The sequence below is a fragment of the Petaurus breviceps genome, unplaced genomic scaffold (assembly GCF_028583685.1).
Source record: "Petaurus breviceps papuanus isolate PSGF00001 unplaced genomic scaffold, PetGlider_PUasm1.0 98, whole genome shotgun sequence".
Classification (NCBI taxonomy): domain Eukaryota; kingdom Metazoa; phylum Chordata; class Mammalia; order Diprotodontia; family Petauridae; genus Petaurus; species Petaurus breviceps.
This window is the reverse complement of record NW_027187460.1, coordinates 35,833,826-35,857,097: the sequence shown is the minus strand read 5'-3', so window position 1 is coordinate 35,857,097 and position 23,272 is coordinate 35,833,826. Positions and strand designations below refer to the sequence as shown.

At 39.8% G+C, this 23,272-nt stretch overlaps 1 protein-coding gene across 1 annotated transcript; it reads left to right on the top strand.

Annotated features, from left to right (window-relative positions):
* Positions 1-5,496: 5,496 nt before the first annotated feature.
* On the top strand, positions 5,497-17,212 carry CCN3 (cellular communication network factor 3). The gene is made up of 5 exons (XM_069081285.1): positions 5,497-6,097; positions 6,213-6,438; positions 7,977-8,228; positions 12,952-13,166; positions 15,659-17,212. Exons 1-5 carry the CDS (start codon positions 6,002-6,004, stop codon positions 15,953-15,955), a joined length of 1,086 nt encoding a protein of 361 aa, XP_068937386.1. The 5' UTR covers positions 5,497-6,001; the 3' UTR covers positions 15,956-17,212.
* Positions 17,213-23,272: the final 6,060 nt, after the last annotated feature.

The window sequence follows — 23,272 nt, the reverse complement described above, 5'->3', positions numbered from 1 at the left end:
ACCTAATATTCAACATCCACCGACAATTCAAAACCATCGGACAGTCAACATTAGACAGTCCAGAAAGTAAGATCTTGCTTCAGTGACCTTATTAGGAGCCTTTCCTAAAGTGTTTGGGACTAGCTGCCAACCAATATTTTGACAAGTAACTAGGTTGGAAATCACTTTATTTTCTTATTCTTTCTCTCTTCCACCATTTGTCCTGGGACTGTTTATAGTTGTATTTTTGGAGTGTTGAATCTTCAGTGTCCCATTTTCCCTCCCTATTTTTAATACATAAGGGGGGGGGGCCCTAGGGTTGCCACATTATTTGTTTGCTTATATAACGGTCAACTTGCCTGTTGCTATTTTTACCTTGAGCTTCCCTTGGTAAAGAAGGGAGAGGGGAGGGACTTAGAGGCATCACTAGAAGGGCAGAGAATAAGCATTTATAGACATGCCAGACACTGTGATAAGATTCTTAAATTTTTTGGTTTTTGCTTTCTGGAGGGGAGACGGCAGGGGAGTTGGAGTTACATGACTTGCCCAGGGTCCCATGGCTAATAAGTGTTAAGTGTTTGAAGTAGAATTTGAACTCAGGTCTTCCTGACTCCAGGACTGGTGCTCTATTCACTGCACCACGTAGCTGCCCCTTAAATTATTATTATTATTATTATTGCTTTTTGGAGGGCAATTGGGGTTAAGTGACTTGCCCAAGGTCATACAGCTAGTTTTTTTTGTGTTAAGTGTCTGAAGCTGTATTTGAACTCAGGTCCTCCTGACTCCAGGGCCAATGCTCTATTCACTGTGCCACCTAGCCTCTCCCCCCCTTAAATTATTTTTAATACATATTATCAAAAGCACAAATATTAAAATAATAACAAAGTATCTTGAGCATCCTTTTCAGATGCCATTTTCATTCAATGATATAGTATTAATCTTTCTTAGCATTTTTGCTCTAATTATGCAAATGCATGCCACATTTTAGGAGCAGAGAAGTGACTAAGGTGCTAGAGGGCTGAAAGTCAGGAAGATCTCAGTTCAAATACTACCTCAGACACTTAAAGTAATGGCACCCTAGGCAACCCACTCAACCTCTTTGGGCCACAGTTTCCTTATTTGGAAAAAAGGGATTTTCTGTCCACTATACAGCACCACCTTTCAAACAGTAGGAGATGGCAGCTGAAACAAAAGAAAAAAATTAAAATAAAAGTTAATAAAATTCTAGGTTACTTTGAGAGGGATAGCATCCAGGACTATCCCTACTCTACTCAGTCCTAGTCAGGAATATTTTCTTCAGTTCTATATTTTAGGAAGGGCTTTATTAAGCTGGAGATCATCCAAGGTAGGGTGACCATCATTGTAGTAAAGTCCTGGGTAACCTGTGGGATGAGGGTTGGTGAAAGTTACAGGGAGTGTGGCCCTGGGGGGTGGGGTGGGGAGGAGAGTACGGTCATTGAAATGAAGGATTTGAAGAGTTGCTATGTGGGAGAGCAACAGACTTATTTTGCTTAGCCCCTGAGAGTAGAACTAGGAGAAGTGAAGGGAGATCACAAAGTGGAAAATTTGAGAGTGATGTAGGCAGGGGTGTGCGTGTAAATGCTAAACAAGTGGTTCTCAAAAAATATGTCCATGACACACTTTTTTTTTTACTTTTATCACCTTTATTGTCAGTGATACAAAACTGCAAATATATTATGTACAATTTGCTATTCTTCTTAAATATATAATAAAGTTATCATGTGACTCTTTTTTTCTTCCCTCCCTGCTCCCAGATGACTACCATTAGACATAAATATGTGTGTGTACACACACACACACACACACAGACGTAAAACCATTCTATACACACTTCTATTTATCAGTTCTTTCTCTGCATTATTAACATTTCCTCCATCACTTTCTTAAGTCTAAACAATTATCAACAACAATGAAAATCAAGCTCTAATTTGTAGCATTTACTGATTTTCCCAGGTAAATACTCACATTGACAATTTAGCAGTCTGCTCCCAGAACACCCATGGATGAACAATTTGAGACATCCAAGAATGCATTGGTCTATCTCTGAAGGAGGAGAGGAAGAAGAGAAAAGAGGAGGAAAGGAAAAAGTGACAAAAATCACCTAGGCCATATAGCATAGGGTACTATGTCATTCCTGAGCTTGGTAAAATCTTTGGGAATGCTATTGGCCTCCAGTTGACCCCTGAAAATCTATTCTAAGGCCAAGTCAATACCAGTATGGAGGACCTTCAGGAAGCCAAAATCTATTAAGGGCTAGGAATCCATTTGACAGTTGATCCATTGAGTTCTAGGATAAACGATATCCTTTAAGTTTGTTTTGGACCTAAAAATAGTCTCAAACCATCAGAATGACCCTGAAACTGATCCAGGAAGAGATTTTGCCTTTACAATTATGTCAGACCTCTTTGGATTCACATGAGCCTTTGTGGTTGCCCTATAGCCATGACTGCAATTACAATGAACAAAGGAAATGATAGAAATAAAATGAAGGAAAAAACAAAAGATAGGCTATATATCTTGCACAGTCCTGATAAAGGTCAGAAAGTATCTCTGGGTAATCTTCAGTTAGCTTCTGTTTAATCTACAGTTTTTAAATGGTTCTGCCCATAGCCCATAAGCCTAGAGAGTTTGGTACTTGCATAGCAGCCCTGCACTTCTCCCTTGTCCCTGACTATGTTGCAGGTCCTTAGCAGAGCTTGGGATGATGTCCTATCTTTCATTTACCTGCTCTTAACAGATTTTACTCAGTTATAGTATCAGTCATGAAATCATCAAGCACCAACAATTTGTCAGGTGCTGGGCTAAGCATATGATAGAAGTGAAATAGTTCCTGCCTTCTAAGAGCTTACATTCCTAATGGAAGAGACAACATATATACATAGGTAAGGGCAGCTAGGTGGCACAGTGGATAGAGAGCAAATCTCAGATTCAGGAGGACACAAGTGCAAATCTGGCTTACTTACTAGCTATGTGACCCTGGAGAAGTTACATAACTCTGTTTGCCTCAGTTTGCTTATCTGTAAAATGAGCTGGAGAAAGAAATGGCAAATCACTCCAGTAGCTTTGCCAAGAAAACCCCAAATGGGATTGTGAAGAGTAAGATATGACTGAAACAACTAAATACCACATATATGTGTGTATACATATATACACACAGGTACAGATATATATATGTGTGTGTGTGTGTGTATGTATATGTGTGTGCATATGCATATACACACAATGTCAACATACATATTGAAAATGACTATGAAGTAGTTGGCACAGGAAGTAGATGGGAGACTGAGGGCCATAACATAGAGTGCTATGTTGAGAAACAACAAATAAACCAGATTACAGAGTGTGGGGAGTAAAGGAATGTGTAAGAAGTATAGAATGTGTAGTAAGATAGAAAGGGATCAAGTTATGAAGAGTTAAGTGCCAAACAGAGAAGTTTATATTTGATCCTTCAAGTCACAGGAAACTATTAGAGTTTACTGAGTAGGGGAGTAGCATGATCAGCCCTGCACTTAAGGAATATCGCTTGTCCACTGTGTGGAGTATGGATTGGAGTGAGGTCAAATATATGACCATATGTGGTTAAACTTGGGGAAAAAAATAGAAGACTGAGCCCTAAGTCCTGTTTTGGATTAGGTAAGAAATGGGAATCACACTCCAGGATATGGGGTGCCTGCCTCAGTGTACTGTGCCAATATATTATTCTGTCTCCCTCCTGGAGGAACCATATGTCAAATACCAACAGGGTCGTCTTATTTTCATTTATTGTACATCATAAACTTTTGGGAACCTCTACCTTGAGCACACCCACTAATCTAGTAATGTGCCGGAAGGGGAAATGAGAACCTCCCATCCCTGGTGTTGAAAGAACTGCCCTCTCTCCCACTCTCTCAACTTTCCGGGTTACACCCTTTGATACAGATCTGTCTCATTTAATTCAAACAAATCAAGCTTGTTGGAGGCTTGGAAGTACTAAGTGGTAATTCCAAGCAACTTACAGAACTTCATGGAAATGCCTTACACTGACCTCATCCTTCTCCGTGGGCGTTAGTACATGGGCAAGTCTGGCTTTTTGCCAGTTACTTGTGATTCCCTACATGCCCTGGGATGGAGAGGTAATTTGTTTCTTTTTTTTTTTTTCCTTCAGCCTGGTTACGTCACAGATTTTTTCCTATAAAATATCCTTCAAAAGGCTACTATTCTCAGAGGGCCTCAACATATTTTCCCTGTGAATAACAAGAGACAGTAGTAAGACTGATGTATGAAAAACACCCAGAAGGCAGCACCACCCTTTCAAGCATAAAAATGGCCCCACCATCAGATGCTAGATGGTGGGGTTGCCACAAGGATGCTGTACAGTTAAACAGCAGTTTTATGAAATAGTGGGAGATGTAAAGGGGATTTTTTTGTTGTTGTTGTTTTATGTGCAAGAGACATTTATGTGTTAAACTCTCCTCTATAACCTGAAATCCCTTGTTTCAAATGGCCATGGGGGTGGAGGGGAGAGAGATAAGGGGGAAAAAAGGTTTGGGGGTAAACAGTGAGGCCTGAGAGACCTCACCTAACATCTCAACTGCACCAAGATCTTAAAAAGTTAAGAGTTGAAAGAGAGCTTAGCACCTCTAGGATGCTAACACACACACACACAAACACACACAGGAGTGCACACAGGGCTAGTGGTCTCTCTCTCAACTTATGTTTTGCAATTATATCTTTTTCATTTACTTGTCAGGTACGTGTATGCTAGACCCCCAACACAATCTAAGTTCCTTAAAGGCAAAAACAATCTATTTTTTTTTTTTGTATTCCCAGCACCTAGCACTAATACTTTGTATATAGTAAGTAGTTACTGAATGTCTGTTGAGTGAATTCATGAATTATGTCATTTTATAGAGAAGATAAAACAAGACCCACAGAACTGATGCGACTTTCCTAGGGTCCCATGAATTGTAAATAGCAGGACTGAGATTCAAGCCCAAATTCTCAAATTGTAAATTCAGTGCTTTTTTTCTGCCCCACTATTGGACTGTCTTTTTTTTTCTGTCTTAAAATTTTTCAGTTTTCATCAACCAGCACATGATTTCAAGACTTTGCTCTCTAACAGGGAAGATAAATGGTTTATGTTAATCGATCTAGAACCTTTACTCCTTCCAAATTAGGCAGGTAATTATTTCCCTTGAGTCTAAAGGGGATGGGGGAGAGGGAGGAAAGGGAGTACATAGAGAACAATTGGAACAATTCGTGAACAAGGTTAGAACATCTGGACAGCAGTATCTCCCTACCATTTTAACACTTTTTTTTTTTTACACATACAGTGAGGACACTAAACGTTGACAAACTTGAATGTGCTTTCTCTTTACTTATGACTAAGCAGCCAGGCCTCTTGCCAAACTCAAACAGATGGTCCCAGACTCCGTACCTCCCTCAAACAGGAATTCAGGCTTAAGGACCCCTTGTTTGAAACAGCCATGGGGGCGGAGGGGAGAGAGAGAAGGGAGAAAAAGAGGTTTGGGTGTAGAGTACGGTGGTGCTTTTTTTTGTCCTGAGAGAAGGGAATTGGTCTTTTCCTTCCCATTCACTGAGAGTCCGGAGTCCACCCGGCTAGTCTGAGCACCCAGAGAAAAGCCGGTCCCCACACAGGCGTGCGGGCGCACATAGCCCAGCACCGCGCCCTAATCGTCCTTCCACGGCTGCTGCTGAGACCGTGGCTGCTGTGGATGCCTTGGCCAATTACCATAGCAACCCCTGGGGTTGCTATTGTAACCCCATTACATTTAGCTTCCCAGCCAATCCCACCCTCCCTCCTTGGCCATCTGCAGCCAACCGGCTTCTACTTGTCCCTAGACGCGCTCTATATAATCTGCATTAGCAGCTATAAATATGAGCTTTGCGCGTGAGAACCAGAGGGAAAGGGACTGGGTGGGTTTAAAAAAAAAAACAAAACTTTAAAAAAGAGAGAGAGAGAGGGAGAAACAGTCATTCCAAGAAATCCTGAGCGAGAACCATGCAGTGCGGGCTGCTGCCCCCACCAGGGATGAGCTTCCAGCTGAGGAAGCAGTGTCTGTGCCTCAGTTTCTTGCTTCTCCTTCTACTGAACAAGGCAAGTGATGTTCCCGCATTCTGCCTCCCCAGGGCGCTCCCGCATTGTATCCCCGCAGGGCGCTCCTCCTCGACCCACCCTCACTGAACCGGGCTGTGCTCTTTTCTACTCGCAGGTCGTTCCAGCTCAGAGCTGTCCATCTCCGTGCCCGGGCCGATGCCCAGCCCAGCCGCCTATCTGCGCCCCCGGGGTGCCGGCTGTTTTGGACAGATGCTCCTGCTGCCTGGTGTGCGCCCGTCAGCGCGGGGAGAGTTGCTCCGAGCTACTGCCCTGCCAAGAAAGCAGCGGCCTCTACTGTGACCGCAGCGCAGATCCGAGAGCTGAAGTTGGCATCTGCATGGGTAACCCGCGCTCGTTCTCCTTGGAGCTCAGGGCCAGAAGCTTCCAGGGGCCTTACTACAGTTCCTTCTAAGGTCCCCATCCTGACTTGGACATTCTTTCAAGTCAGGGTGATGGGGAGGGGAGGAGGAGCAGACAGAGGGGAGGGACATAATCATGGGGGAAAGGTAATTGAGAAAGAACTCAGGGGTGGTAAATGGGATTTGGGTTTAAAAGGGAAGACAGAATAAAGGGAGAGGGCAAGAGGCTGGTATTGCAGGGACTCTTCTTGCTTAAGGAGAGTGTGGGACCAAAGAGAACGAACTAAAAAACCTCCACTACTTAATATCCTTGAAAAGAATTTAGATGATTGACAACTTAGAGTAGAGTTTAAAGCTGGTTAGGTCATTTCCTTTTGCGATTTCCAAGGGGAGAGGAGGGGAGGAAAGGAGAAAGCCCTGAGACTGCATGCAAAATAATTATAATAATAAAACAAAGTTCATAAAATTCCCCAGGCTGTCATCTAGCAGGTTTGTTTTCACACCTGTATATTACATGTTGTTTAAAAAAAAAAAAAAAGGACCGCCAGCCCCAGATCACCCAGAAAGTTGGATAAAAGCATCATAACAGGTTCTCCTTTGCTGTATATACGATTGCAATTTCTCTCTTCAGTGCTTCCACATAGGATGAAAGTTATTTGAAAGCAAGGCTTTTTTTTTTTTTTTTTTGCTCTTTGTGTCTCAAGCTCCTAGCCTAGTAACTTGAATGTTTGTTGACTTGGAAGGATGGCAAAATAAAACGAGGGGGGGGAGGGGGAACATCTTTGAGCTTTTTCAGGGAAAGATGATTGAAAACCTGGAATTTGTTGTAGAAATATACTTCATTTATGACAGGGTTGTTGAGTCAGCTACCCTTGAAAACTCAACAAACATTAATTGATTTCAGGAGGCACTCTTCCAGTTACTAGGGCTAGAAGGAGAAAAAAAAAAGGAAAACATCCACTGTCTCCTTCACCCAGAATAACAACTGATAAAACATCCAGACAATTCACTTTATGACCAATTCATCTCCATAGGGAAAGGTGAGCTGGCTAATTAATATTTAAACTTGTGCTTCACCAGCACTAAAGCAAAGTTGGAGAGGAGGGTGAGCACTCACTGTGCATTCAGAACCACAGGACTGGGCCTTCAAGATCAACCAGTTATAACTCCTTTATTTTATAGCAGAAGAGATAGTTCTAGAGAGGTAAATATAAGGATCATATCAGCACAGATTTAGAGCAACAAAGGACTTGAAAAGTAATCTCTAATTCAATGCAACATCATAGCCCATGAAATCCAACCAAAGCACAATTTTTGCAGATAGAAATGATCTTTACAATTTAGATTCAAACTCAGCTATCAGTCATGCCTTAGGAACCTTTTTTTTGTCCAGAAATTAGAAAAGGACAAATAGGAGATTTTTGCCATCTCCAGAAATCCTTTGTGTAATTACTGTGGTTTGTTTTTTCTTTTTGTTCTTTTTCCCCTTTGTCTTTCACCCATGTCCCTGAACATCTTAGTTCTAGAAGAAGACAATTGTGTGTTTGATGGTATAATTTATCGAAGTGGTGAGACCTTCCAGCCAAGCTGTAAATATCAGTGCACCTGCAGAGATGGGCAAATAGGCTGCATTCCACGTTGCAACCATGACCTGCTCCTTCCTCGCCCTGACTGTCCTTTCCCAAGGAAAGTGGAAGTTCCAGGAGAATGTTGCGAGCAGTGGGTTTGTGACCCAAAGGAAGAAGGGACTTTGGGAGGCCTTGCTCTACCAGGTGAGAAACTCATTAGGGCTGGAGGTCACTGGACAGGGGCCTTTTTCCACTCTGTGCCTGAACGCTAAAGGCATGCATACTCTGGGGTCTCATAAGGAACATTTCAGCATGAGAATCTGGCCTTCATTTGTTAGAATTGTGGCTTTGCTTTCCAATTTGCTCTCTAAGAATGCTGAGTGTCCTTACAATCCAACCCAACATACTGTAATGAGCTCACCAGATACCTAAAATGGGAATCTGCTAAATAGCTCTTCTTTTCCATGAAAATACTTCATAGGCTTTAGACATTCTTATTTTTACAGAGAAGTAAACCGAGGCACAAATAGGCAGAGTGGTTTACTCTAATGTCATGTAGAAAGTAAGTTTCAAAGACAAGATTTGGACCCAAGTCATCTGACTCCAAATCAAGTCAACTTGGTCCTTGGTAATACAAAAGTTATGTGATGATCAAAAAGTAAATATGGAAAGTGAACTGGCCCAGGAGTCAGGAAGACCTGTGCCCATGTCTAATTCTGATACACTCTGACTGTGAGACCCTATGCAAGTCACTTCACTTCTCAATTTCCCTAGCAACAAAGAAGGTGCTGAGCTGCATTGACAAAGAAAGTCCCTAACCAGTAGCTACCTATACTCATGAAATCACAGGCAAAGATATATTTTTAAAAATTATTTTGATGCTATGACAATAGTTATATAATTATAATAATTTAATATGTAATAGTATAAATGATATATAATACATAGTAGCTTACTTGAACATTCATCCAATCCAACAAGCATTTGTGAAATATTTTCTATGAAAGTGGCACTGTCGTGGGGACTGGAATATCTGTGAAACAGAAAAAGAACCAATCTCAGTCAGTAAGTAAACATTTATTAAACACTTATTTGCTAAGCACTTTGATAAGTGTTGGGGATTCAAAGAAAGACAAAAGGAGTCCCTATTCTCAGTGTGTTCATGATCTAATGAGGGAGACACAATGAAAACAAGTAGGTACAAGCAAGTGATATACATGATAAACTGAAAATAATCAATAGAGAGAAGGCACTCACATTAAGGAAGATTGGAAAAGACTTCCTGTAGAAAATGAGATTTTACCTGGAACCTGAAGCCAGCAAGTGGAAATAAAGAGGGAGAGCATTCCAGGCATGGGGGACAACACCAAAAAAAAAATGCCCAAAGTTGAGAGATAGAAACCTGCCCTCAAGGTGCTTACATTCTACTGGGGTAATACCAACATATAAACTGATGTGTATTTAGATGATGATTTGCACTTTGCAATGGGTTTTCACGTATATAATCTCATCTGATTCTCATTTCAAGCCCTACCCCCTCCATGGTACAAATACAGATCTATGACCAAAAGTTCAGATACCCATTTTACAGAATGTGAAATCAAATCTCACAAGTCTACGTGGATTGTCTGAGGTCACACAGCTAGTAGGTAGTGGAACTACTTTGGGATTGAAACCCACATCTTCTGATATCATCATAGTGCTTTCTTCCAGTTAAGTGTTTTCTCTGCTATACAGGGTGACCCTCCTTTTTGGATGGTGATACTCCACTTGCATATCCTTAAAATAAATCCCTCTCCATGTTCTACAGAGAAATAAGAGCTTAGTTCAAATCCTACCAGTGATGCATACTATTCCCTGTGACCTTGGGCAAGTTCCTTCACTTTTCTGGGCTTCAGTTTCCACATCTGTAAAATGAGGAGATTGGTCCAAATGAGTTCTGAAGATTTTTACAGCTCTAGAACTATTAGCTTAGGATGCTAAATGACATGGGAAGAAGTGAAGTCCCAAAGCATTTCCTGTAAGGAACTTAGCCATTTTCCTTAGCAAGGGAAAGAAATATTGCAGTGTTCTCACTCATCTGGTAGTAGAGATTGCTTTGCAGAAGCTGCATGTCAGCCAACAGCTAAAGCTTATTGGGATCACTTAACAATGAGGTCAGTCTTAGTGGGTGTTTTCTCCAGCCGTAGTTACTCATAAGGAACCTACTTTTGACATTTCATCCCTGGGTACCATTAACAAGTGATTTAATAATACCTTACATCTGTGGAGCACTTTAGTTTCTATTTTTTGTTTTTCTCCCAAGACTTGTTCACATAACTTATCCCATTCTCTCTGTAACAAATCCATGAGACACAGTGTTTCCTAGTAGATCCAGAGAGCTTGATTGAGGGAAGGGAAGCCAGGGAGTCCTGGTTTCAAATTCTGCCTCTATTATAGTCTAGCTCTAAGCATTTGTTTTTATTGGTGTGACCATGAGCAAGTCTCTGAAAACGTAAGTGACAGATGACTTGGTAATCTTTATCAGCAAAGGCAATTTCCGTGCCAGGAATTCCCTATGTGGATGATATGACAGGTTCAGATGAAGAAAATAGAAAAATAAATCTGAAAATTATGATTTAAGCAGAGTACCATTCTTCTCATGGCTTAGAACAACCTGGCATTCTGGTTCTAAGTGTCTGGTGAACTGAATTAAGTTGATAGAAAATGAGGCCCAGAAAGGTCACCAAAGTAAGTGACAAGGTTTGAACTAGAATATAGTTTTTTGACTGTCTACCAAAGGTGGGGAACCTGTGACCTTGAGGCCACATGTGGCCTTTTAGGTCCTTGGGTGTAGCCTTTTGACTGAGTCCAAGTTTTACAGAACAAATCCTTTTATTAAGGAGATTTGTTGTGTGAAGTTTAGATTTAGTCAAAGGGCCACACTTGAGGACCTATAGAACCACATGTGGCCTCAAGGCCACAGGTTCCCCACCCCTTCAATCTATGCTGTTTGATTGTTTATGTGGATAAAGACCTTGAACGCTGAAAGGCCTAGATGTCACATCTTGACACATACTGGCTATGGGATTCTGGGTACCTTATTTGATCTCTAAGTATTACTCTAAGACTTTAGGTTTAAGAAAAGATGCTGACTTCTGTTTATACAAAGAATTGTCTCAGCTATGAGTTCTCTAAGTCAATATGCCTTTCCTCTGTTAATTATTTCCATTCATCCTATGTTATCTTGCTTTGCATATATTTGCTTGCATGTCATATCCCCCATAGACTGTGAGCTCCTGGAGAGCCTCTTTTTTTGCCTCTTTTTGTATCCCCAGAGCTCAACACAGTGCCTGGCACACAGTAGGTGCTTAAAAATGGTTATTGACCGATCAGATTTATACATCCAGTCCCTACCCTTATCCCATTCCATAATTATTTGTGTACATTGGACTATTCCTAAGACTTTGACTGTTGAAGTTCAATTTCACAATATTTTTGTGGATTAAATTTTCCATTAAATAACACATTCCTGATCTACTCTGACATAAAGCAGGAGGATAAAAATACACCCATATTTACTTTGTAAAATGCTGTTGACTTTACTGTGTGGTGAACCTTTTATTTGAAGACGTTAAAATTATCTTCCAACTTATACTGAATTATACAACACAATTTACAAAACAATAAATCATCAACCATGTTTAACAAATAAGGAAATAGAACCACTTGGAAATGGAATTGGCTTGCCCCAAGTCACACGCAATAAGCATAAATTTTAATAAACTAAAGAATCTGACTCTGTCTTTTGTGTCAAGTATCACTTCCTACAGGAAGTCCTCCTTGAAACCCAATAGTTGTCAGTGACTCTGTCTCTCCTCAAATTATCTTATATTTTCTTATCTGTTTTTATGTCCTATCCTTAAGAAAAATGTAAGTTTCTTAAGGGGAGAGACTATTTTTCATCTTCCTCCCCCTTCAACTTCTAGCAGGAAGTGCCCCATGTCCACCTGGGCTTCTTGGCTGCACACACAGGGTAGAGGAAATGGGAGTCATCAATTCTATCACTTCTGGTGAGATGGAGGGCTATCAGACTTTACCATATTCCCTTCTATTGCATCCTAAGATCTTCCAGGCCTTCCCATCTGCCCTACCTCCACACTTTCCTTAACTAATTAACGTGTGAGCTCTTTCAAAGCAGGGGCTATCTTGCTTTTTCTCCTTTTATCCCTAGCACTTAGCACAGGGCTTGGTACATACAAATGCTTTTTCACTCACTCACTCGTTCATCCATTATTGCTTCTACAATGTCTAACACTATGTCTTTCCCATTGTAGCTCAATGATTTCCTGTTGAATTGTTGAATCAGTTCTGTCAAAACTGTCCCTTCTACCCTCCCAAAGTACACTTGTGTTTTTATTATTTTTTTTGTAGACTTGCAAACACTATTTCCTCTAGAAAATCAGCAATTAAATCTCAATCTTTCATATGGAAACCTATACCGTTAAACATTCTAAAGGCATGGATTTGGGTTGCCGATGATGATCTGTATACAGGAAGTTACCATTTTCTACCTTACCCTTTGTTGTTGTTCAGGCATTTTCAGCCAGGTCCAATTCTTTGTGATCCCCATTTGTGATTTTCTTAGCAAAGATATTGGAGTAGTTTGTCATTTCCTTCTCCAGCTCATTTTACAGATGAGGAAACTGAAGCAAACAGGATTAAGTGACTTGCCCAGAATTACACAGCTAGTAAGAATCTGAGGACATATTTGAACTCAGGAAGAGGCGGCTTCCTGACTCCAAGCCCAGCACTCTATCCCCTGTGCCACCTATCTGCCCTTCCTTAGCCTTATTCTGTCTTTATTTCATGAGTAATTGTTGGAAGGGCCACTTTGTGAACCTTATGTTTTTCCCAGTCATGTTGATGGTGTGTATCTTTGTCAAAGCTTACAGACAAGAGGCCACACTAGGGATTGGTGTGTCTGACTCAAGTCTCAACTGTATCGAGCAAACCACAGAATGGAGTGCGTGTTCTAAAAGCTGTGGGATGGGATTTTCTACTCGGGTCACCAATAGGAATCGCCAATGTGAGATGATGAAGCAAACTCGTCTTTGCATCGTAAGGCCCTGTGAACAAGAGGCTGAACACGCCATTGAAAAGGTACATCCTATTAAGCAGTCCTGCTGAGAATAGTTCTGAGAGAGTTGTATGGGAGCAGTATATGTGAGAGGACATATCCTTGAAGCCAGAGAAAAATGGCGTTTGTGTAGGGGATAGGGGAAGAGGGCACAGAAGAGCTGAAGGGAAGGGTAAAGAAAAATTTGTATCACAGAGAGGTAGGCACCCTATGGCTCAGGCACTGCTGTGAGTCAGCATCAGAGAGAAATCTGAAAGGGCAAACAAGGTCAGGCTGGTTATCACAGAGACTACCCAGTCATTAATCTCCTCACTGTCTCTTAAACATCAGAACATTAGCAGTTGTAACATAGCAAGGGACAGAGAACTCAGAAATAGCTAGATACCATTTATACAAGACTTTAAGGTGTGCAATATACTTTATAACTAGTGTCTTAGTTTATATTATCCTCATTTTACAGATGAGGAAACACAGAGAGACAGTGGGTAAGTGGCTTGCCCAGGATCACTCAGTTAGTGTCTGAGACTAGAATTGATTTCAGGTCTTCCTGACTTCAGAACTAGTATGATCTCCACTAGACCACCTAGCTTCCACTTAGTACCTCTAAAATCACTGGGGGTCGGAGAGCTGAATGGAGCATTCCATAGCATTTCTTGGAAACTTAAAATACTCAATTTCAGTTAGGGATATGGATATACATCTAAACATTATTATTTTATAATCATCTACATAATGGGAAACATTACTTCAGTCTAATGCAGTATACCCCAACTTTACTCTCTAAAGCAGGGGTGGGGAACCTGCACCTTCAAGGCCACATGTAGCCCTCTAGGTCCTCAAGTGCGGTCCTTTGACTGAATTTTGGATTCACAATTTGTATTCCGTCAAAGGGCTGCACTTGAGGACCTAGAGGGCCACATGTGACTTAGAGGACACAGGTTCCCTACCCCTGCACTAGAGATTTCCTCCTTTTACTAGTAGGGACAGGGAAGTATATTGTTGGCCTTGTGCCCTATTTATAATCGCTAGCTAGAAATGAGCTCAGATTAATGCAAAAAAAAAATTTAATAAACACAATATACTAGTACTATAAAATAGTTCTCAAACTCCCAACATTTATTGAGGACTCCCAAAGAGCTTTTGTCTACATTGGTTATATCTACTGATATTTTGTGGTTGTTCAGTTGTTTTTCAGTCATATCTGACTCTCTGTGATCCCATTTGGGGTTTTCTTGGCAAATGGTTTGCCATTTCCTTCTCCAGCTCATTTTACAGATGAAGAAACTGAGGCAAACAGGGTTAAGTGACTTGCCCAGGGTCGCACAGCTAGTAACTGTCTGAGGCTGGATTTGAATTCAGGAAGGTACATCTTATTAATGTCAGGTCCAGTGCTCTAGCCACTATGTCACATAACTGGCACTATTGATATTTACTTATTAAAAATTAAAACCAATTATTTTCATTTATTCCATTTAAAATAACAGTAATAAATCTATTATATGTTAACACAAGCAACATATTTTTATGAAAAATACCTATATTTTCCTTAACAAAAATATTAGTGATAAAAGTAGACCTGTTTTACATTTTTTTTTTGCAAATCTTTTATGCTTGGCTTAATAGAAGACACCTGTATTCTCATATATATATTTCTACATTCAGTCTATTGTGATATGCTGTTTTTGTTCAAGTGTATGAAGAAGATCCAGCCTCACACAGATATTCAGTTGGAAAAGGGAGAAATATCTTAATATGCAAAAAACATGTTAGTACACTTATAAAAATATTGTTGACCTTATGGATCTCTTGAAAGGGTGTTGGGGATCCCCAGGGGATATTCATATACTACACTTTGAGAACTGCCATTAAAACAAATATTTGCTAATGACAGTGGAGTGGGACAGATTTGTAACCTCCAAAGAGCTAAAATTTAATAGCACTTCAGTTTTTGAAAGGTTTCAGTAAATAGATTATTTTAAAAGTCTTTTCAACCTATTTTTTTAATTTGGCTTTATTTATTGCTTCCTTTCTCCCTAACTACAGCTATTTTCCATATAGGAAAAATATTCTATGACTAGCAACCAATTTGGTATCTGGCAACCTTTTTTAAGTTTCACATATTTTCTAGACCAGTTTCCCAATTTAAACTATACTGCAGACTAGCAAAGTATCTCCATTCCCATCTACTGAATAATTGTTGCTCTGTCCTCTGCAGCCTGTGTGGGGTGGCTCTTTGACGATCAGGAGGCAGGAAAGAGAATTGTAAAAAGAAAAAAAAATGCATAAGGAGGATTATGGAAAAGTGTTACTTTAGGAAAGTTACAAGTTTTAAAATGGTAGTGAAAGTTTTATGGACTAGTAAAAAATTGTCATCACTTGTGCTTGGGAAATCTTGCCCTAGACTTCCTAGTTATTCCAGAAATTTACTGCTTATCAGAATAAGAGTCAGTGCGTACCCCAAGGGCTATGCCTCAGCTCATGCGTCCACCTCTCTCTCTCTCTCTCTCTCTCTTAGAAAGGAAAGAAGTGTCTCCGCACTCAGAAGTCGCTTAAGGCCATCCACTTACAGTATAAGAACTGCAGTAGCACCCAGACGTACAAACCCAGGTACTGTGGCATCTGTACTGATGGCCGATGCTGCACTCCACACAATACCAAAACCATCCAAGTGACATTCCATTGTCCTCAAGGACAAATTGTCAAGAAGCCTATGATGCTCATCAGTACTTGTGCCTGTCACACCAACTGTCCCCAGAGCAATGATGCCTTCCTCCAAGATTTAGAACCCAAGCCTAGAAGAATGAAGATATAAGCTGTGTAGACCAGGCAATGTGCTGATGGAGAAAATTTGGGAATAAGCCAAAACATGACCCCTTCATTTGAATGTAAGATAAATGTGTTAAAGATCAGTGACTTGTTCCCACCTCAGCATGTATGTAGCATATTCTCTGGTTTGACTTGTAGCTAGCTAGCTTACTTTGTGCTACCTGAAAGGAAAGAAGAATTTAGTAAATAAAGCAAGGAGTCCAAGTAGAATAAAGGTAAGTAAAAGATAAGATTCAACAACAGGTTAATTTTCTATGATTCTGTTTAGACCAATTAAAAGCGCTATAATTATAACAAACAGTTCTGTATTTTTTCTTGGTGTGCTGTACACATTGCACGATGGTGTCCTTTTGCCTTTGAGTAGAGTGTTAAGTACTCATCTCATAGTGTCTCAAACCATGGGATTATTCCAGAATGACACCAATCATGTCACTGTACATTGTTGTAGAGTCACATTTTGACTTAAGGGTGCTCTGCTGTTTATACATTTGCATTCAAAATTTGGGGAGAATTTAATAAAAATAAGATCTAAGCTAGCATGGGAGATAGCTCTGATACTGTATTTTTAAGTCTGAATGGAGACAATTCATTTTGATATGTATTGCCCAGAAAGAGACATGCAGGGTCTACACTCATAAACTGGGTAGGAGGTCACTTAGTGGCATGAGTGATACCTAAAAGCAAGTTAGTCTGGCTTTACAGGTCATAATAAACTTTGTTGCATTTTAAACTCTTTACAATAATGAGGAAGAGAAAAATACTCAGCAGGAGGTAACCCTCTCCCTCAAAGCTAATGCCACCTTCCAGGAGCTTCCAATCCTTTCCACATGTTCATTTCCTTTGCCATTCTGAAGCATGCTTTAGCTGTCTGTGTTGTTTTTGGGTGCACGTATAACTGAATTCCAGACACGAGAATAAGCAATTGCTATGATGGTGTAATAAACCACCAGAATGGCATGTGATCCCAAATTTGGGATTAATGTATCTATGGCTTATTAAGCTGTATATGACCCATAATAAAGCACCCCGTAAATAAGATATATGTGTGCACATGTGTATCCCTATGAGTCTGCAAGATAAGCTATACCATTACATCTGTAAATTCTTGTTTTGTGCATTGAACTTGTTTTCTTGTTATGTTAACAAAACATTAATGTAAATATGGAAATTGTATATTTTGTAAAATATGCTTTTTATTTTTCTGTACTTGTCAAACATACTGAATAAACAAGTTTTGAAAGTGTGTGATTTTGCCAGCATTTATTCAAAGTTCCTGTCACATTTGTATTTTGAAATGTAATAACCAAAACCCATCACCAATTTCAGGACCAAATGAATGCCCATTTATCAATTGCTCTTATAAGCATGGGCAATGATTCATTGACCTTCAGTAGCATATTAAAACACTGTCTGTTGTTTCAGACAAGATATTTAAGTAAGCTTTTTAACTCTTTTATAAGAAGGGATATGTAAAGGCTGTGTCTTCTTGATGCAAAACATTCATATGAAAACTAAAAGATATTTTAATAGGTGTCTTATTCATCTATTAATCAATAGTCAGCAAGCATTTATTAAGCACTTCCTGTGTGCTAGATACTGTGCTAAGCACTAGGAATAAAAAGAAAGGCAGACCCAGTCTTTCCTGTAAGGAGTTCACATTCCAAAGGAGGACACATGAATGAATCAGTAAATAACTAGATGTATATGGAGTATATTCAGAGTTAATGGAAGGCGATCTAAACTGCTGCTTATATATTCATATAATTGTGCATCTTAATATACATATCCATTTACATGTGTGAGTATAACACACACACATACATGAAGCTAGACTTGTTATTTCATTGGTGGGGGTATCTCCCTAAGGTGGAAATTCTCCAGCTGAAGCTTTTCTGACAGACTATGAAACATTTTGCACCCATAGTTCAGTAACTCTCCAAGGATAGGTGGCAGGTGAATTTCTCCTCTCCTCTTGGGAATAGGATGATCCTTATAATAGCAACCATCTGTCTTGTTTTGGTGTTCTTTCATTTACATTATTGTAGTCATTGTCCATATAGATTCCCTAGATCATTTACTTCATTCTGCATCTGTTCATACAAGTCTTCTCATATTTCTTTAAATTTTTCATATGAGTGAGGTTCTACCCGCCCCCAAACTAATGTCAATCACAGAAGATTCCTCCCTTAATAAATCACCAAAAGTACAAAAGCTAGTTCAAAATAACATCATGTGATTGACTGAAAGAATCCAACAAGAGTTGAGCCTTTGTGTAAAAAAAGCAAGCAGCCCAGCAGAGAATCAGTCAACAAGTGAATCAGTCTGTTGGCAGAAGAATTCTAGGGGCAGCTAGGTGGCATGGTACATAGAGTACTGGCCTGGAGTCAGAAGGACCTGAGTTCAAATCCAGCCTCAAACACTTGACACTTACTAGCTGGGTGACCACGGACAATTCACTTAACTCCAATTGCCTCAACCTACCCTACTTCCCCACCAAAAATTCTAGTTTAGAGTGTTCCAGTTTGAAATGTGGAACCAAGGCCCAAGAGAGAATTGCTCCTGAAGGATTTGAGCGTGGTGGGTGGGGAGAATATTTTATCCAAGAGTTATCAGGGAAAGTGAATTAATACCAGACAGTGCATCTAGCTAGAATCAGAGACTGGAATAGTAGGATATAGAATATCTTACCAGCAGCAACAATCATCTGAGGAGAGGTAGCTTCAGGGATCATGACTGGTCCATGGAGAAAATACTGGCTGGCTAGGGTCTCTACAAAGCCCAACAAAGATTGACACCTAAAGGGAAATTTATGAGTATCTTACAAAGAGAGAGGAAAGCTCCCAAGAAACAAAAGCTCATAGTTCTCCTTTGTCACATTGTGCCTTTGTAATTTGTTAGTGTCAATTCTACCTATGGACCATTTATATATTTTGGGGAGAATCCACCACAGACTTTTTTATGCTGGGGGGGGGGGGTTCTATACCAAATGTTTGTATTATACTATCTCAGTAAATGCCTTCACTAAAAGTAAATTAGGTATGTCTGATGGTTAGTGGGAAACAAATTATGGGTTGCTCATGATTACCAGTACTAGAAATATCATCCCTCAGGGTTACTCTAAGAATCTGGAGAAGGACTTACAGCCAGTCTCTAGGGACCCAGCATGCCAGTGCAAGTGGAAGTTGTGGAGAATGAACATCAGTAGTAGGGGATGCTAAATTCATTCATCATTTCTTACCAGCCTGTGTACTCTTGCCCCATGAATGAACAAAACCTTTTCACACTCTTAACTACCACTCTGTAAAGAGAAAGAAGACTTCGAGGATTCTCCTAAGAACATACTGGCCCCAAACCTCTCCCCATGACTCCTCTCTGTATTTTTCTTAGAGATACATGTCCAAATAAATGCCTTAGCTATTTGTGCTACATGGAGCTGACACCTTCATTGTGGAAATTAGAGAACAGAACATGAAAGGGAAGAGAGGTAGAATTTTCTCCACTGTTCTCTGCAACCAAGTAACACATACATACACAAATGTATCACTAAATTGACAAGTTGAGAATGAGAGGTATGGCAGTGAATTTGGTTACTGGTTTTAAAAGAAATTTACAAAAATACCAACATCTATTTTTCAAAAAACTGATGGCCATAACTAACATGTCAAAGCCAATGGCACTGCATTCGTGACTAACAAGATTAAATATTAAAGCTTCAGATGGAATAAGAACTAGAAATTGAGGGCTTCCCATATATAAATTGAGCTTGCCCCTTTATATGTGGATGTCATTGCTTGACATTTTTTTTTTCCAAAGAGGACAATGGAGTGATGTCTTGATTCGTGGCTGAGTTGAATTTTAAGTAAGGTGAGTTGTGCAGTCATCAGTCTCACTCTCTCTTCCAGATTCATCAAAGTCCAGTGGCAAGATAAAGTCTGGATGACTAGTGATGGCCCAGGATGTAGTGGATGACCTTGGTGACTTCAATGTCTGACCAAACTCTAAGCACTCCACAGTGCCTGCTTCAGCTGCCTTCGTGGTCATTGGAACAAATTTTTTCTCATCAACACATTCAACTAAGGGAAGTCTTCACATGCTTAGGGTAGACACCCTCCTGACTCACTGATGGGTTTGAGGTCTGTCAGTTATCCCCAGTCTGCTTTAGTCCATGTGACGGTTTCACTAGGGTGTGGCAACTGCCCATGTACAACTTCTTGGAGTCACAGGTGGGTGAATTGGGTGGTCATCAAGATGGATGAGCCCCCCTGAGCTCTCACACAAGAGGAGCCAGTCTTCCCTGAACACCAGACAACCAGGAAATTGGCAAATATTTATTAAGCACCTGCCCTGAGTCAGGCACTGTGCTAGGCACTGGAGATGCAAAGAAAAAAAAGTGAAATACTCCTTTCCCTCAAGGTGTTTGCATTCTATCAGGGGATTCAATGTGAACATATAAAGTTACACATAAAATAAATAGAAGAAACTTTGTTGGGGAGGCACTGGCAGTTGGGGAGATAAGGAAAATGCTTCATATGTTCATACAAATGCAATCATGTCAGAATTAATGGGAATCAAGCCAACATAATTTATATTGGATTTTAATAAAGGCATAATTTTATGTCCTCTAGAATCATGGTATTTTTAAGATTTAAGGGATCTTGGAAGTGACCTAATCTAGAATTTCCTAAATTATATTATACAGAACTTTGATGCCCTTATGATATTAATATGAATATCTTGGGAAATATTGATGCAAATAATATTTTTCTAAAATATCAAATATGAGTTTATAATGCACACATGTAAATCTGTCTGTTGACTCATAGATAAAAACGATTAGGGAGTTTAATCTTTTCAAAACTCTAGGGGATGGAAAGAGAAGGTATCATTAATTCATTTCATTGTTAAGGGAAAATTTGAGAGGTGGCTTGCCTAAGATCAGACAACCAGCAAATGAGAGAGCTGGAACTTAAACCCAGGTCATCTGATTTCTGCTACTAGTGCCATTATGTTGTGCCTCTTGAAGAGGATCAAGAGTGTACAAGGAAACATTTCTGGAATTTTAATGGAAATTAGTTGGAAAAAACCGCCACCATGATTTACTATGCAGATGTTTGCTCCAGACACAACCTTTCACGAATGTATCTAACACATCAAATGAAGTAAATTTTATTTGCAGCAAATATAATTGTGCAACTTTTTATTATGTTTGTTCAAAACACATTCAATTTTATAAACAAATGAATAGATTAGTCATTTAGTAATGAGTGAGATAATTTTATACTTGAATGGATCCAAATTCCCATGAGCATGAGCATACACTTCCCAGTACAGATAGCCACTTTTCCATGTCTTCTCTTCCACTGCAATTCCTTGTGTATCTTTCTGCAAATCCTCTGTGGAAGACTACCCGATACACTTTGGGCTTTAGCTGGCTGTTTTCCTATTTTCTGAGCACTGGGACAGCACTCAGATCATGCAAACATTATCCCTTGCCCTTTGCTGTATTTCTTTTCTGGTATGTGTATCCTTGAGGATGTCTTTCATAGCACCCTACTTAAGGTATCTTCAGATATATGCTGCAGGTTACTGACTCCTAACACACATCTTTGTAGTTGCTTTTGGGTCTCTGATTTTCATTATTCTGAGATTGATCAACAACCATAAAGCATTACTAGGAAGACGTTAGCATTTAAAAGATAGCAGCAAATAGCTTGAGACAAAACTCTACACAGTATTCTGAAGATGATCTCTCCTGAATTTCTCCTATTCAATTCTAGGCCTAAATCATTGGCTATTTGCAGAACCTATTCAAGTTTTATATGCATGTGTACATACACATATGTATGTATATGTGTACATATGTATATTTGCACGCATATACATTGTGTATACATATGAGTATACAACTATGTGTGTTTTGTATACACATACATGTATATATTCATAATATAGATGTGTTTACATATTTTATATGCATAGATATATGTGTGTATATGTATACATATATATATACACATATGTGTGTGTGTCTAAAAGACTATCCTTCACCATTGGTTAACAGACCCAAATCAGTTATAGAAAGTCAGTGCATGCTCCAAAGTCTCTCTAAGGCATCTCTGTTGAATGGCAACATGACTGCTCTGGAAGCAGGCTCCTCACCCTGTTCCACATGGGAAGTACCATTAGACATGCTCTGTGGATATACCAAGTCCCATAACACATCTTTAAAGCACTAGTCAGTCAGTCAGCCAATAAGTCAAATTTGACAATAAGTCATAAAACGTTTAATCTCCTTCCAGGCAACTAGGGGGCAATGGATAAGAACACTGGGCCTGGAGTCAGAAAGACCAGGATTCAATTCTGATCTCAGACACTTATACTATATGACCCTGGGCAAGTCACTTAATCTCTGCCCACATAAAAACTGATGAAGGAAATGGCAAACCATTACACTATCTTTGCCAAGAAAACTCCATGCACAGTTGGTCCACAGGGTCACAAAGAGCTAGACACAACTGAACAACTGAGTGATAAAAAAATGTGCCAGACACAATGCTAAGTGCTGGAGATATAAAAAGAGACAAAAACCAGCTGGTTTCTGCCCCCTGGAAACTCATGATCCAAAGGAGGACTTCCATGGCACCCAGCTGTAATCTCTGCTACTGAGAGAGGCTGAGGTGAATCACTTGTGCTCGGGAGTACTAAACATCACTAGTGCTCAAGTTAATTAAATATTGCACTGTTTCACATCAATATGGTGAACACCTGGGAGTGGGCAGCCACCAGGCAGCCTAAGGAAGGACAAACCAGTCCATCAGAAATAAAATAGGCCAAAGCTTCTATGCCAACAAACAATGAGATCAGGCATGTAAGAGTCCATTGCATATCTAGCCTTGGCAAGATAGGAAGTCTCAGTCTCAAAAGAATAAAAAAAAAAATTAAAATGCAATGCATCCCATAAACTATTTTAAATTAAACTGTGCCATGTGAAAGTAGAATTGAAGGTGTCACTGGTCACTCAACCTCTATTTTCAAATAACAAAGTTTGCCATGGGATTCTTCTAGGTCTTCATGGCTCTGGAAAAGGAAAAAGGGCAGGGAGGAGAGAATGACCTCTAAAGGTCTTACAACTAGGATTCTCCTTGAATTCTTGTATAATTATTATTATACCTTAAATTCAGGTGCTATAGTAAGTGAAAAACAACCAGTGTTGGGAGAAGTGGGGAGAGGAGTGGTTCCTAAACTATTCTCCTATCACATTCAGGTAAGGAAAATTGAAAAAGACATTAATCACTGTGAAAGG